The sequence below is a fragment of the Mauremys reevesii genome, linkage group 1 (genome assembly GCF_016161935.1).
Source record: "Mauremys reevesii isolate NIE-2019 linkage group 1, ASM1616193v1, whole genome shotgun sequence".
In the NCBI taxonomy this organism is placed as follows: Eukaryota; Metazoa; Chordata; order Testudines; family Geoemydidae; genus Mauremys; species Mauremys reevesii.
In genome coordinates, this window is record NC_052623.1 from 10398674 (window position 1) to 10411183 (window position 12510).

Here is a 12510-nt window from a genome sequence, read left to right on the forward strand (position 1 = left end):
GGAACTAACAGAACAAAGCAATTATCTAGTGATCAGCCCCTGTGGTTTGCTCCCAGCTTCTGGCACTCGGAGCCTTTGGAACACCCCACAGCATGGGGCTGCTCTTTCTAACACTTACAGTGAGAAAAAAAGAACATACAAATAGCCATACTGGGTCAGGCCAAAGATTGATTTAGCCCAGTATCTTCCAAGAGTATCTTCCAACAGTGGCCAATGCCAGGTAGCCCAGAGGGAATGAACAAACCAGGTAATAATCACCTCTTGCCCATTCCCAGATTATGGCAAACAGAGGCTGGGGACACCATCTCTGCCCATCCTGCTAATAGACACTGATGGACCTACCCTCCATGAATTTATCTAGTTCTTTTTTGAACCCTGTTATAGTCTTGGCCTTCACAACATCCTCTGGCAAGGAGTTCCACAGGTTGACTGTGCGCTGTGTGAAGAAATACATCCTTTTATTTATTTTAAACCTGCTGCCTATTAATTTCATTTGGTGTCGTCCACTTCTTATGTTATGAGATGCATCAGCTGCATGGAGTGACAAACACAGTACGTTTTAGCCCACACATCTTATGCCCAAATAAATGTGTTAGTCTCTAAGGGTATGTCTACACTACAAGAGTAGTTCGATTCAACTTAACTCGAATTTGTGGAATCGACCTTACAAAGTCGAATTTGTGTATCCACACTAAGGACTCTAATTCGACTTTGTGAGTCCACACTAACGGGGCAAGCGTTGACATTGGAAGCGGTGGACTGTGGGCAGCTCTCCCACAGTTCCCGCAGTCCCCGCTGCCCATTGGAATTCTGGGTAGAGCCCCCAATGCCTGCTGGGGAAAATATGTGTCGAGGGTGGTCTTGGGTAACTGTCGTCATTCAACCGTCACTCCCGCCGGCGGGCAATCAGTTTGCGCACTTTTCTGGTGAGTGACAGAGCGGATGCCGCAGCACTGCGAGCATGGAGCCCGCTGCGATCATCGCTGCACTTATGGCCGTTGTCAACTCCTCGCAACTTATCGTCCACCTCTTCCACAGTCAGCTGCTGAGAAATCGGGCGAGGAGGCTCCGGCAGCACGGTGAGGACATGAAGTGTCAGAGTGGCACAGACCTCTCACAGAGCACAGGATCCCGCGCCGTGGAGATCATGGTGGCAATGGGTCATGTTCATGCTGCGGAACGGCGATTCTGGGCCCGGGAAACAAGCACGGACTGGTGGGACCGCATAGTGCTGCAGGTCTGGGATGAATCACAGTGGCTGCGAAACTTTCGCATGCGTAAGGGCACTTTCCTTGAACTGTGTGACTTGTTGTCCCCTGCCCTGAAGTGCAAGGACACCCGGATGCGAGCAGCCCTGAGTGTGCAGAAGCGAGTGGCCATAGCCCTCTGGAAACTTGCAACGCCAGACAGCTACCGGTCAGCAGCGAACCACTTTGGCGTGGGCAAATCTACCGTGGGGGTTGCTGTGATGCAAGTAGCCCACGCGATTGTTGAGCTACTGCTCTCAAAGGTAGTGACCCTGGGAAACGTCCAGGTCGTCATAGATGGCTTCGCCGCGATGGGATTCCCAAACTGCGGTGGGGCTATAGATGGAACTCACATCCCTATCCTGGGACCGGCCCACCAGGCCAGCCAATATATTAACAGAAAGGGCTACTTTTCAATGGTGCTGCAAGCACCATAGGGGACGTTTTACCAACATCAACGTCGGATGGCCGGGCAAGGTTCATGATGCGCGTGTGTTCAGGAACTCTGGTCTGTTTAGACGCCTGCAGGAAGGTAGTTTCTTCCCGGAACACAAAGTAAGTGTTGGGGATGTGGAGATGCCTACAGTGATCCTCGGGGACCCAGCCTACCCGCTAATGCCCTGGCTCATGAAGCCCTATACAGGCGCCCTGGACAGTGACAAGGAGCTCTTCAACTACCGGCTTAGCAAGTGCAGAATGGTGGTGGAGTGTGCTTTCGGACCTCTCAAGGGGAGATGGAGGAGCTTACTGACTCGCTCGGATCTCAGCGAAACCAATATCCCCATTGTTATTGCAGCTTGCTGTGTGCTCCACAATCTCTGTGAGAGCAAGGGGGAGACCTTTATGGCAGGATGGGAGGTTGAGGCAAATCGCCTGGCTGCTGATTATGCTCAGCCAGACAGCCGTGCGATTAGAAAAGCCCAGCGGGAAGCGCTGTGCATCCGGGAGGCTTTGAAAGCTAGGTTCCTCAGCGAGCAGCGTGACCTGTGACTATTCAGTTTCTTTACAGAGAAGCTGAACCTGCCCCTGTTTCTTTACCCAGTTACTGTTGACTATCCTGCAGTTACATACCCTGTTCACCCCGTTTCCCCCCTTCCAACACACGTGTAAAAATAAAATCCATGCTTCTGCTCCTAGAGCGGTCCGCAGTGCCAGACTGGTTGTTTCAACGGACCCTGCCATCCCTCCTTTTTGGGACTCTGTGTGCGGGGGCTATGTGACCTTGTGGCGGGGGAGGAGGGTTACAGATTCCCCTGCTGCGTGGCTCTGTGGTCCAGGACAAGGACCGCTGCATAAGATCTGTAACTGCCCTCCCCCGCTACAAAGTCACATACCCCCCACCCACACAGAACATGAAAACCACCTCCCATACCGACCAGGGTGCCTACTGACTGCACTGTGTGTGTGACCTGCTGCTGATCCTGCCCCCGTGTCTGTATCCTGGTAAAGGTGACTGTCCTATGCAATTACCAACCCCCTTCCCCCCCCCCTTCAAACACAGTCTTCTGTACAAAAACATGACGGAAACAGTAATTAACAGCAACGTATTTTTAATAATCAACTAGACAGTTAGGGGATGAAACTGGGATTGGGGCTTGGGCGAGTCAGGAAGGGAAGGACTTCTCAAAATTTAGGGAATGAGAGCTTTTGGGTAATTGAGCACTCTGCTGGGGTGCAGTGACAGTTTTCACGGCCCCTGGCACCCCTCCTTCTTGTTATTTTGGGTGAGGGGGGTATGGGACTTTGTGGCGGGGGAGGGCGGTTGCAGATACAGTTCAGGGGGGCTCTCTGCTCCTGCCTGCGGTCCTTCAGAACATCCACAAGGCGCCGGAGCGTGTCCGTTTGCTCCCTCATTAGTCCAAGCAGCGTTTGAGTCGCCTGCTTGTCTTCCTCACGCCACCTCTCCTCCCGTTCACTGTGTGAGCGCTGGTACTGAGAGAGGTTCTCCCTCCACTGGCTCTGCTGGGCCTCCTCGGCTCGGGAGCAGCCCATAAGTTCAGCGAACATCTCGTTCCGTGTCTTTTTCTTTCGCCGCCTAATCTGTGCCAGCCTCTGTGAGGCGGATGCTGGGGCAGGTCGGGAGACAGTTGCAGCTGTGTGATGGGAAAAAGGGAGTGAATTCCTTGCAAAGATACATTTTTGCGAACAATGAACACAGTCTAGTCTGTCTCTGTGAACAAGACCATGCACGGCACCTATCTCATGCGCACTCAGGACAAGTTCGAATTTTCGGCCTTCGCATTCATTGCCTGTGGTCTTGCACTGGAGATCAGACAAGCGGTTCAGGACAGCAGAATCCGTGGAGCAGCCAGGCATGGTAAGCCGCAGACTTTAGGCTGCTTAAAACTTAATGTATAGCAGTGCCCTCCTGCTGCAGGCAATCCGGAAAGCATAAACTCTGCCCCTGTTCCACCCCCTCGTGGCTGTCCCCGGGAAAGATCCCTGTATGCTGCCCCTCTGCAGCCTCCACCACGTGGCTGTAAACCAACGCTTATTGTTATGCAAAAGAAAAGTGAAGCATTCCCAATACTAACATTACACTACTTCCCCTAATTAAATGCAGGAGTCGCCAAGCAAGATCACCCTGAGGAGGGTCACTGAGGCAGATAGAGAGCGCATGATGCGTGAAAGCCAGCACAAACCAGGGGCCTATGCTGCCATGCTCGTGGAGGCAATGCTCCCAGAATACCTGATGACAGCCTGGCTACCTATACTCCACCCCCAGCCAGGCCAGAGCCGGGCAGTAGTAAGAGCTACCCCAGGAGCCCCAGACTCGCCTCCTTCCCTACGTTGTACATCTTGGGGGGTGGGGACACAGGCAGGGGGCTTCTCTTGAGCCCCCAGGCTCCTGTCCAGAGCAGGTGGAGGGTCTGGGGATCCTTGCAGTGGTTCTGGGTCCCTGGGCAGCTCTTACCAGGGCCCAGCTCTGCACACTGGCTTCTGGACTGGAGCCTCGTGGAAAGAGAAGGAGCAGGGTCTTGGGGGAAGATATGGGGCAGAGGGAGGTGCCTTGGAGGAAGAGGATTAGTAGGATGTAGGGCCTTAAGGTGGAACAAGAGGGGCAGGGACACAGAGGAGATGGGGCTCCTGCATGTGTCCTGCTTTTGCCTTTTGAAAAGACGGTCACTCGACACTGAATGGGCTGGGCTGGGATAGTAGGTAGCTGGGCCTCTGTGGGGGAGCTGAGGCCTGTTTCTACCCCTTTGCAAGCATCTGGGGCAGCACAAATGGAGGGGACAGAGAGGGAATCTGGGCCTGAGTCTCTTGCCAGGATTCCTGTGTGTCAGACCCTCCCTCAGACACGCAGCTCTGCTCTGCCTCAGGGGCATTACAGTTGGATTGGGGTGGGCTCAGCATATGTGCAGTGTGCACAGCCATCAATGGGGGAGGGGCTTCCTGAATGGCTTCTCCTGGGGCTCCTGTGTTAATCACATCTCTGACATGACTCCATCACAAGCACCTGGCTGAGGGTGTAGGGGAGGGTGGGTGTCTGTGCCCCTTGAATAGCCCCTGTCCACAGCTGCTGCAGCGCTAATGGATCACACAGCACCCAGAGTGCTCAGGAAGGGCCTGTACTGGGACTGCAAAACAGCTCTGCAGCTTTTTTTCAAGGCCCAAGAATGTTTCACCAGAGACGGGTCAGTGACAGACCAAGTGTAATCAGAAACAACATTCACAGCCCTTGTTTTTATTGACTGTATCAACAAGAATTCTGAGGTCAGAGCAGCCACCAATACAGCTCATTATGGGCCAAAATCCCACCAGTCCCCTGGCTATGGACAAACACAGTCACTTTGTAAATGCTGCTGCCTGCCTTGTTCTCCTTCCCACAGTGCCCTGTCCTCTCTCACCAGCCCCTCTCCCATTGCTCCAGGCCTTAGAACCTGTCTCAACTTCCCTCTACTGAGTGGAGGTCAGAAGCTCATGTCGTCTCAGATGTAAAGGTCCAGGATGGAATAGCTGGCCCGTATATTTCATCTCCCACATAACCACGCTGGAGCCGGGTGATGAACTGACCCTTCACTTGACGAATGCCCTGATTATCCTCACACGAAGATGTTTGGTTTTCACGCTGTACACGATTGGGTTCATCAGGGGCGGGACCAGCAGGACTATGAAGCTCAGAAGACTCTGAAGCAAAGTGAGAAGAAATAATCCCAAATCTGTGTATCACAGGAAGGCCGATCTCTGGTGTGTAGAAGAGCAGGACGGCACAGAGGTGGGAAACGCAGGTGTTCAGGGCCCTGAAGCACTCCGCGTGGGAAGTGATGCTCAGCACTGTTTTGAGGATCATCACATAAGAGAGAAAGATGAGCAGTGAGTCCAACCCCACCGTGAAGAATGTAATAAACGAGCCGTAGATGTAGTTGACTCTGATGTCCGAACAAGCCATCTTCATGACATCCTGGTGCAGGCAGTAGGAATGGGAGAGGACATTGGATCGACAGTATCGGAACTGTTTCAGGACAAAGGGGAGTGGGAGCATTACGGCCACTCCTCTTAGAACACACACCAGTCCCATCTTGCCTATTCTTGGCAGGGTTAAGATGGAAGCATATCTCATCGGGTCACGGATCGCGATGAAGCGGTCAAAGGCCATCAACAAGAGCATGGAGGATTCAATTTTTGTAAGCGAGTGGATGAAGAACAGCTGGGCAAAACAGGCATCAAGGCTGATCTCCCTAGAGTTAAACAAGAATATGCCCAGTATCGTTGGCATGGTGGCTATCGATAAGCCAAGGTCTGTGACGGCCAACATGGAAAGGAAAATGTACATGGGCTCATGGAGGCTTGGATCTGTTTTTATAATGAACAGAATGACTGCATTTAACCTAAGCGTGCCCAGTCTTACTTAACCTCTTTCTCCCCACTGTTCAAAGATAGAGCTAAATGGGTTCCATTAGGAGCCTTTTGTTATTTTAAGTGCTGAAATGAGAGCTGAAATCCCTTGTGGTGGGACAGCATTTCTGCCCAGCCTCCTACAAGCTGAAAATATCTATAAGCCACCAATCACTAAGAAACTGACCTGCAGAGGTCACAGCATAGAGGTAAGTGGCAGCAGAAGGGAACTGACAGTCCCTGGTGGCTGCGGGAGCAGAGCAAGCGGATGGTGCAGAAGCCAGCAGAGAGGAACAACGGCTCAGGGGCATGGAAGTGTGGCTGGTGGGGCAGCCAGCCAGAGCAAGTGCTCAGATGGTGGAGCAAGCAAGGTGTGTTCTTCCCCGGGTGGGAGGTGAACTTGCACAGATGCACCCTGGATCCTCACTGACCAAGGACAACCACAGTGACTGGGGTGGGGTGAGGTGAGGGAGCAGAGGGGCACAGAAAAGGAACTTTTGGTTGAAGAACTCAAGAACATGAGGCAGAAGACGCTGCCCCTCCCACTCTGGGGTGGGTGTCCTGCTCACAGCTTTATGTTTATGAATCCTGCTTGTGGCATTTTCCCAAGTTAATGCTGGGTTACGTCTCATTAAAAGTTTCTTTTCTTCACTCCGACTCTGTGTTTGCGAGAGGGGAATAATTGCCTCTTAGAGGCGCCCAGTGTGGTATGTAATTTTCCCAGGTTACTGAGTCAGGGTGCGATCCAGTTCCTTGTTGTATTATTGAAAAGGAACCCCGTGGATATTGAACCCAGCCCTGGTTGCTGCTGACTCCAACTGCCATAAGGGTTACATGTAGCTAGGTGTTGATAACAGGTCAATCAATGTAGCATTTGAGTGGCTGACTGCCCAGGGAGTCTCCCTTCCAAATACTAATCAGGCCTGCTCCTATTTAGCTGATGAAATTACAGCCTGAGCTGCATTATGGCAGGAAAAAGCCTGAACCAGCACACTGCCTTTTAACCAAGACCACACTTCGTTCATCACTTTAGCTGTGTCTGATTGGACAGCATCTCTTCGCCCTAAAGAGGTGGGAGACTAGCACAAGAATACTATTTTAGGGCCTTTTCTTTCTCCAGCGGAAGGATTCAAACCAAGTCACAGAATAGAGCTTGAAGCTGCAGAAATGCGTTTCATGACACAGGAAGTGCCAAACTGGATCAGACCAGGGGGCGTTCTAATCTACAAGGTGTTAGTGTCCAACAGCAGCCAGTAGAAGTTGCTTCGAGGAAAGTGAAAGAAACCCTGCAACGAACAATCATACAAGGCTTTTCCCACAAGGAAGCATCTTGTTTGCCCTCACCAGCGAGCAGCTGGCTTGTATCTTGAGACCCAGGTTTATAACCCTTCTAAGCAACAACCAACTCTAGCAGTGAGGCCAGCTGCAGATTAGCAAAATGCAAGAAAGGATTAGGCATATCTCAAACTCTTGGTCTTACAGATTTATTGGCAGGGAGTTCTATTTTCTCCACACTACCCATAACTTTATAGACCTCTATCATACACTCCCTTGGTCGTCTCTTTTCCAACTTGAAGAATTCCGGTCTTTTTAATCTCTTTTCATATGGAAGATTCTCGGTACCCCTAAACATTTTTGTTGCCTTTCTCTGTACTGTTTCCAATTGAAATATTTTTGAGATAGGGCAACCAGAACTGCACGAGTATTCAAGGTGTGGGTATACCATGTATTTATATAGAGGCAACTGTAGATACCAGAACTGGAAGCAATATTCCAACAGGGGTTGCACGAGTGCCAAATACAGAGGTAAAATAACCTCTTCACTTCTACTTGACATTCCCCTGGTTGTACATCCCAGATTGCACTAGCTTTTTCAGCCATAGTGTTGCACTCGGAGCTCATGTTCCGCTGATTATCCATTATGACCCCCAAGTCTTTTTCAGGGTCACTGTTTTCCAGCATTGGGTCCCCCACCTGGTAAGGAGGGCCGGCATCCCTTCTTCCAAGATGTACACCTTTACACTAAGCTGTATTAAAACACACATTTCTAGGCTAGGCTGTGGTAAGAGCTACCCAGGGAACCCTGGCATCTATGGGGAGCCCCTGACTCTTGCCCTTACTTGGATTGTATATCCTGGGGGCAGGAACACAGGCTAATGGTTTCTCTCGGGCCTCCAAGTGCCCTATCCAAGGCAGATGGAGGGCCTGGGACTCCTCACAGTGGCACTGGTTGCTTGGGCAGCTCTTACCAAGGTCTGGCTCTGGCTTCCAGCATGGAGAGAGGACAGAGCCTCAGGTAAAAAGGAGAAGCAGAGAGTGGAAACTTGGGGGAAGAGATAGGACAGAGCGAGGAGCCTCTGGGGAAGAGGATTCAGGATGGAATAGGGGGGCGTGTCCCATGTTTTTCATCTCCCATGTCACCGGTGCGGGATCTGGGTGATGAACTGACCCTTCACTTGACAAACGCTCTGATTATCCTCGCACAAAGGTGTTTGCTTTTCATGCTGTACACGATTGGATGTATCAGGGGAGGAAACAGCCGGTAGACGTAGCCCAGGAGAATCTGAAGCAAGTGAGAAGAGTTATTCCCGAATCTATGTATCAGAGTCAGCCCTATCTCTGATATATAGAAGAGCAGGAGGGCACAGAGGTGGGAGACACAGGTGTTCAGGGCCCTGAGGCACTCTGCATGGGATGCAATGCTCAGCATTGTTTTGAGGATCATCACATAAGAAAGGAAAATGAGCAGCGAGTCCAAACCCACCGTTGAAAGTGCAACAGACAAGCCATAGATGTTGTTCACTGTGATGTCCGAACAAGCCATTTTCATGACTTCCTGGTGCAGGCAGTAGGAATGGGAGAGGATATTGGCTCGACAGTATTGGTACCGTTTAAGGAGAAAGGGGAGTGGGAATACTAGGGCCACTGATCTTAGCACAAACACCAGTCCCATCTTGGCAATTCTTGGCAGGGTTAAGATGGACATATATCTCAGCGGGTTACAGATCGCAACGAAGCGGTCAAATGCCATCAACATGAGCACAGAGGATTCAATGCACTGAAAGGAGTGGATGAAGAACAGCTGGGCAAAACACGCATTAAAGCTGATTTCCCTAGAGTTAAACAAGAATAGGCCCAGTACCGTCGGTAAGGTGGCTATCAATAAGCCAAGGTCTGTGACAGCCAACATGGAAAGGAAAATGTACATGGGCTCATGGAGGCTTGGATCTGTTTTTATAATGAACAGAATGACTGAATTTCCTACTATTGAAATAACATATACTAAGCAAAAGGGGATAGAGATCCAGAGATGGGCGTCTTCCTGCCCAGGTATCCCAGTGAGAAGGAACATTGCAGAGTTGACGTTTGTGTCATTGACAGCTGTCATAATGTACTGGGTAGGTCAGAGGAGTTTTGAACTTTCCTTTCTGAAAGGAAAAAGAACAGGATGATATTTAATGATATATAATAAGACATCTTTCTGCTCTCAGTGCAAGTCTAGAGACTCCCGGGAGCTCAAGGAAGATCAGCAAAAACATAGTCCTGGATTTGCAGCACTAATAAAAACACAGGCATTGCCAGACTGGATCAGACCTGCAGTCCTTCTAAACCAGTATCCAGTGGACAGTTCCATATGCATCAGAGAAACGTGGAAGAAATCCTCCAATACACACCTACTCCCAGGGAAAATGCCCCCATGACACCCACTCATTAGACATACTTTGTGGTGTAAATCAGGAAGGTTTAGAGCTCCTCCAAGACTATTTTTTTTTAATTCTCCCTACTGTAATTGGATTTTCTGGTTACCCATATAAACTTCCAGTCCATCTTTGAATCTTGCTAAGGTCTTGGCACCATTGATATATTGTGGCAGGTAGTTCCACAGGCTACCTGAACACTGTGCAATTTTACAACTGTGATCTTCCCACAGATACTGTTTCTGGCCCTCCGCTTCCGAGTGTAGCCCATTGTATCATGTCATATTTTAACACATGGGATATGCATGGTGAAAACAGTCATTGTATTTATCTCTCTTGCATTGAATAAATGCATTTCATTTCCTCATTATATACATTTTTTAGTGTCTCCACTCCAGAGAGTTCAAGTTATGTTACTGCCTCCTTGCAGTACACGGGATAAATTCTTAGGACGAGTTTCTTAATTAAGAACATAATAACATAAGAATGGCCCTACTGGATCAGACCAAAGGTCCATCTAGCCCAGTATCCTGTCTTCTGACAGTGGCCAATGCCTGCTGCCCCAGAAGGAATGAACAGAACAGGGAATCATCAAGTGAGCCATCTCCTGTCGTTCATTCTCAGCTTCTGGCAAACAGAGGCTAGGGACACCATCCCTGCCCATCCTGGCTAATAGCCATTGAGGAAAATTGATGAACCTATCCTCCATGAATTTATCTAGTTCTTTTTCAAACTCTGTTATAGTTTGGGCTTCACACCATCCTCCGGCAAGGAGTTCCACAAGTTGATTGTGCACTGTGTGAAGAAATACTTCCTTTTATTTGTTTTAAACCTGCTGCCTATTAATTTCATTTGGTGACCTCTAGTTCTTGTGTTATGAGAAGTAGTAAACAACACTTCTTTCTCTACACCAGTCATGATTTTATAGACCTCAATTATATCTACCCTTCGCCATCTCTTTTCCAAGCTGAAAAGTCCCAGTCTCAATCTTTCCTCATACGGAAACCGTTCCATACCCCTAATCATTTTGTTGCCCTTTTCTGAACCTTTTCCAATTCCAATATATCTTTTTTGAGATAGGGCAACCACATCTGTGCACAGTATTCAAAATCTGAGCGTACCATGGATTTATATTGAGGCAACATGATATTTTCTGTCCTATTATCTATTCCTTTCTTAATTATTCCCAACATTCTGTTTGCTTTTTGCCCGCCGCTGCACATTGAGTGGATGTTTTCAGGGAAATATCCACAGTGACTCCAAGGTCTCTTTCTTGAGTGGTAAAAGCTAATTTAGATCCCATTATTTTATATGTATAGTTGGGATTATGTTTTCCAGTGTTCATCACTTTGCCTTTATCAACATTAAATTTCACCTGCCATTTTGTTGCCCAGTCACCCAGTTGTGAGAAATCCTTTTGTAGCTCTTTGTAGTCTGCCTGGGTCTTAACTATCTTTAGTAATTTTGTGTCATCTGCAGATTTTGCCACCTCACTTTTTACCCCTTTTCCCAGATATTTTATGAGTATGTTGAATAGGACTGGTCCCAGAACAGACCCCTGGGGGACACCATTATTTACCTCTCTCCATTCTGAAAACTGACCATTTATACCTACCCTTTGTTTCCTATCTTTTAACCAGTTACCAATCCATGAGAGCACCTTCCCTCTTATCCCGTGGCAGCTTACTTTGTATAAGAGGCTTTGGTAAGGGATCTTGTCAAAGGCTTTCTGAAAATCTAAGTACATTATATCAACTGGATCCCCTTTGTCCACATGCTTATGTTCATCTATATGTCTGACAATATTGTTCTTTATTATAGTTTCAACCAGTTTGCCTGGTACTGAAATCAGGGTTACAGGCCTGTAATTGCTGGGATCACCTCTGGAGTTCTTTTTAAAATTCAGTAATATTGACCTCTATTGCATCACTCATTGTTTACATGTGTAAATTCAATTAGAAATGAACTCTATTAATTTTCCCTTAACAAATACTCCTAGTGATACACGCTGACATCTAAGAATTCCCCTTCAGGCTTCTCTTCATCCTCACAGGACCTTCATCCTCTACCCATGCCAGGGTCTGTAGATATCTGACAAGTTACACACTAATAGAGATAGAGATAGGCTTCAGAGTAGCAGCGGTGTTAGTCTGTATCCGAAAAAAGAACAGGAGTACCTGCTGAACTCGAATTAATATGCAAATTACACACAATTAACTCAGGCCTAAATAGAGACTGGGAATGGTTGGGTCATTACACTAATTGAATCTATTTCCCTATGTTAAGTTCTCCTCACACCATCTATGGGTCATCTTAATTATCACTTCAAAAGTTTTTTTTCTCCTGCTGATGATAGCTCATCTCAATTGATTAGATTCTTCCTCTTCGTATGCATACTTCCATCTTTTCATGTTCTCTGTATGTATAAATATCTCCTGTCTGTGTGTTCCATTCTATGCATCGGAAGAAGTGAGCTGTAGTTCACGAAAGCTCATGCTGAAATAAATTTGTTAGTCTCTAAGGTGCCACTAGTATTCCTGTTCTTTTTACTGATAAAGATAGTTACTTCAGCTGGATGGGGGAGGGGTTGGCATCACAGATGTGTGAATAGTGCAAACAGTATGTTTGCACTAATAGTCACTTCAGTGTGCAAGTTACATCAGTTATGCTTGTGTAATAGGTGATGGGTGTAAATTAGAATTATTACACTCTCCTTTCCTGCACCT

At 48.3% G+C, this 12510-nt stretch overlaps 2 protein-coding genes across 2 annotated transcripts; both read right to left on the reverse strand.

The window, feature by feature from the left end:
* Positions 1-5169: 5169 nt before the first annotated feature.
* Positions 5170-5967, reverse strand: LOC120400511 (olfactory receptor 51G2-like). Its single transcript, XM_039529188.1, has one exon. The coding sequence runs from the start codon at positions 5965-5967 to the stop codon at positions 5170-5172; it is 798 nt and encodes a 265-aa protein (XP_039385122.1).
* A 2571-nt stretch (positions 5968-8538) lies between these two features.
* Positions 8539-9474, reverse strand: LOC120395153 (olfactory receptor 51G2-like). Its single transcript, XM_039519305.1, has one exon. The coding sequence runs from the start codon at positions 9472-9474 to the stop codon at positions 8539-8541; it is 936 nt and encodes a 311-aa protein (XP_039375239.1).
* Positions 9475-12510: the final 3036 nt, after the last annotated feature.

What these genes read in the sequence shown, in the direction of transcription:
- LOC120400511 (XM_039529188.1), bottom strand. Translation starts at nt 5,967, where the DNA reads ATGCCAACGATACTGGGCATATTCTTGTTTAACTCTAGGGAGATCAGC.
- LOC120395153 (XM_039519305.1), bottom strand. Translation starts at nt 9,474, where the DNA reads ATGACAGCTGTCAATGACACAAACGTCAACTCTGCAATGTTCCTTCTC.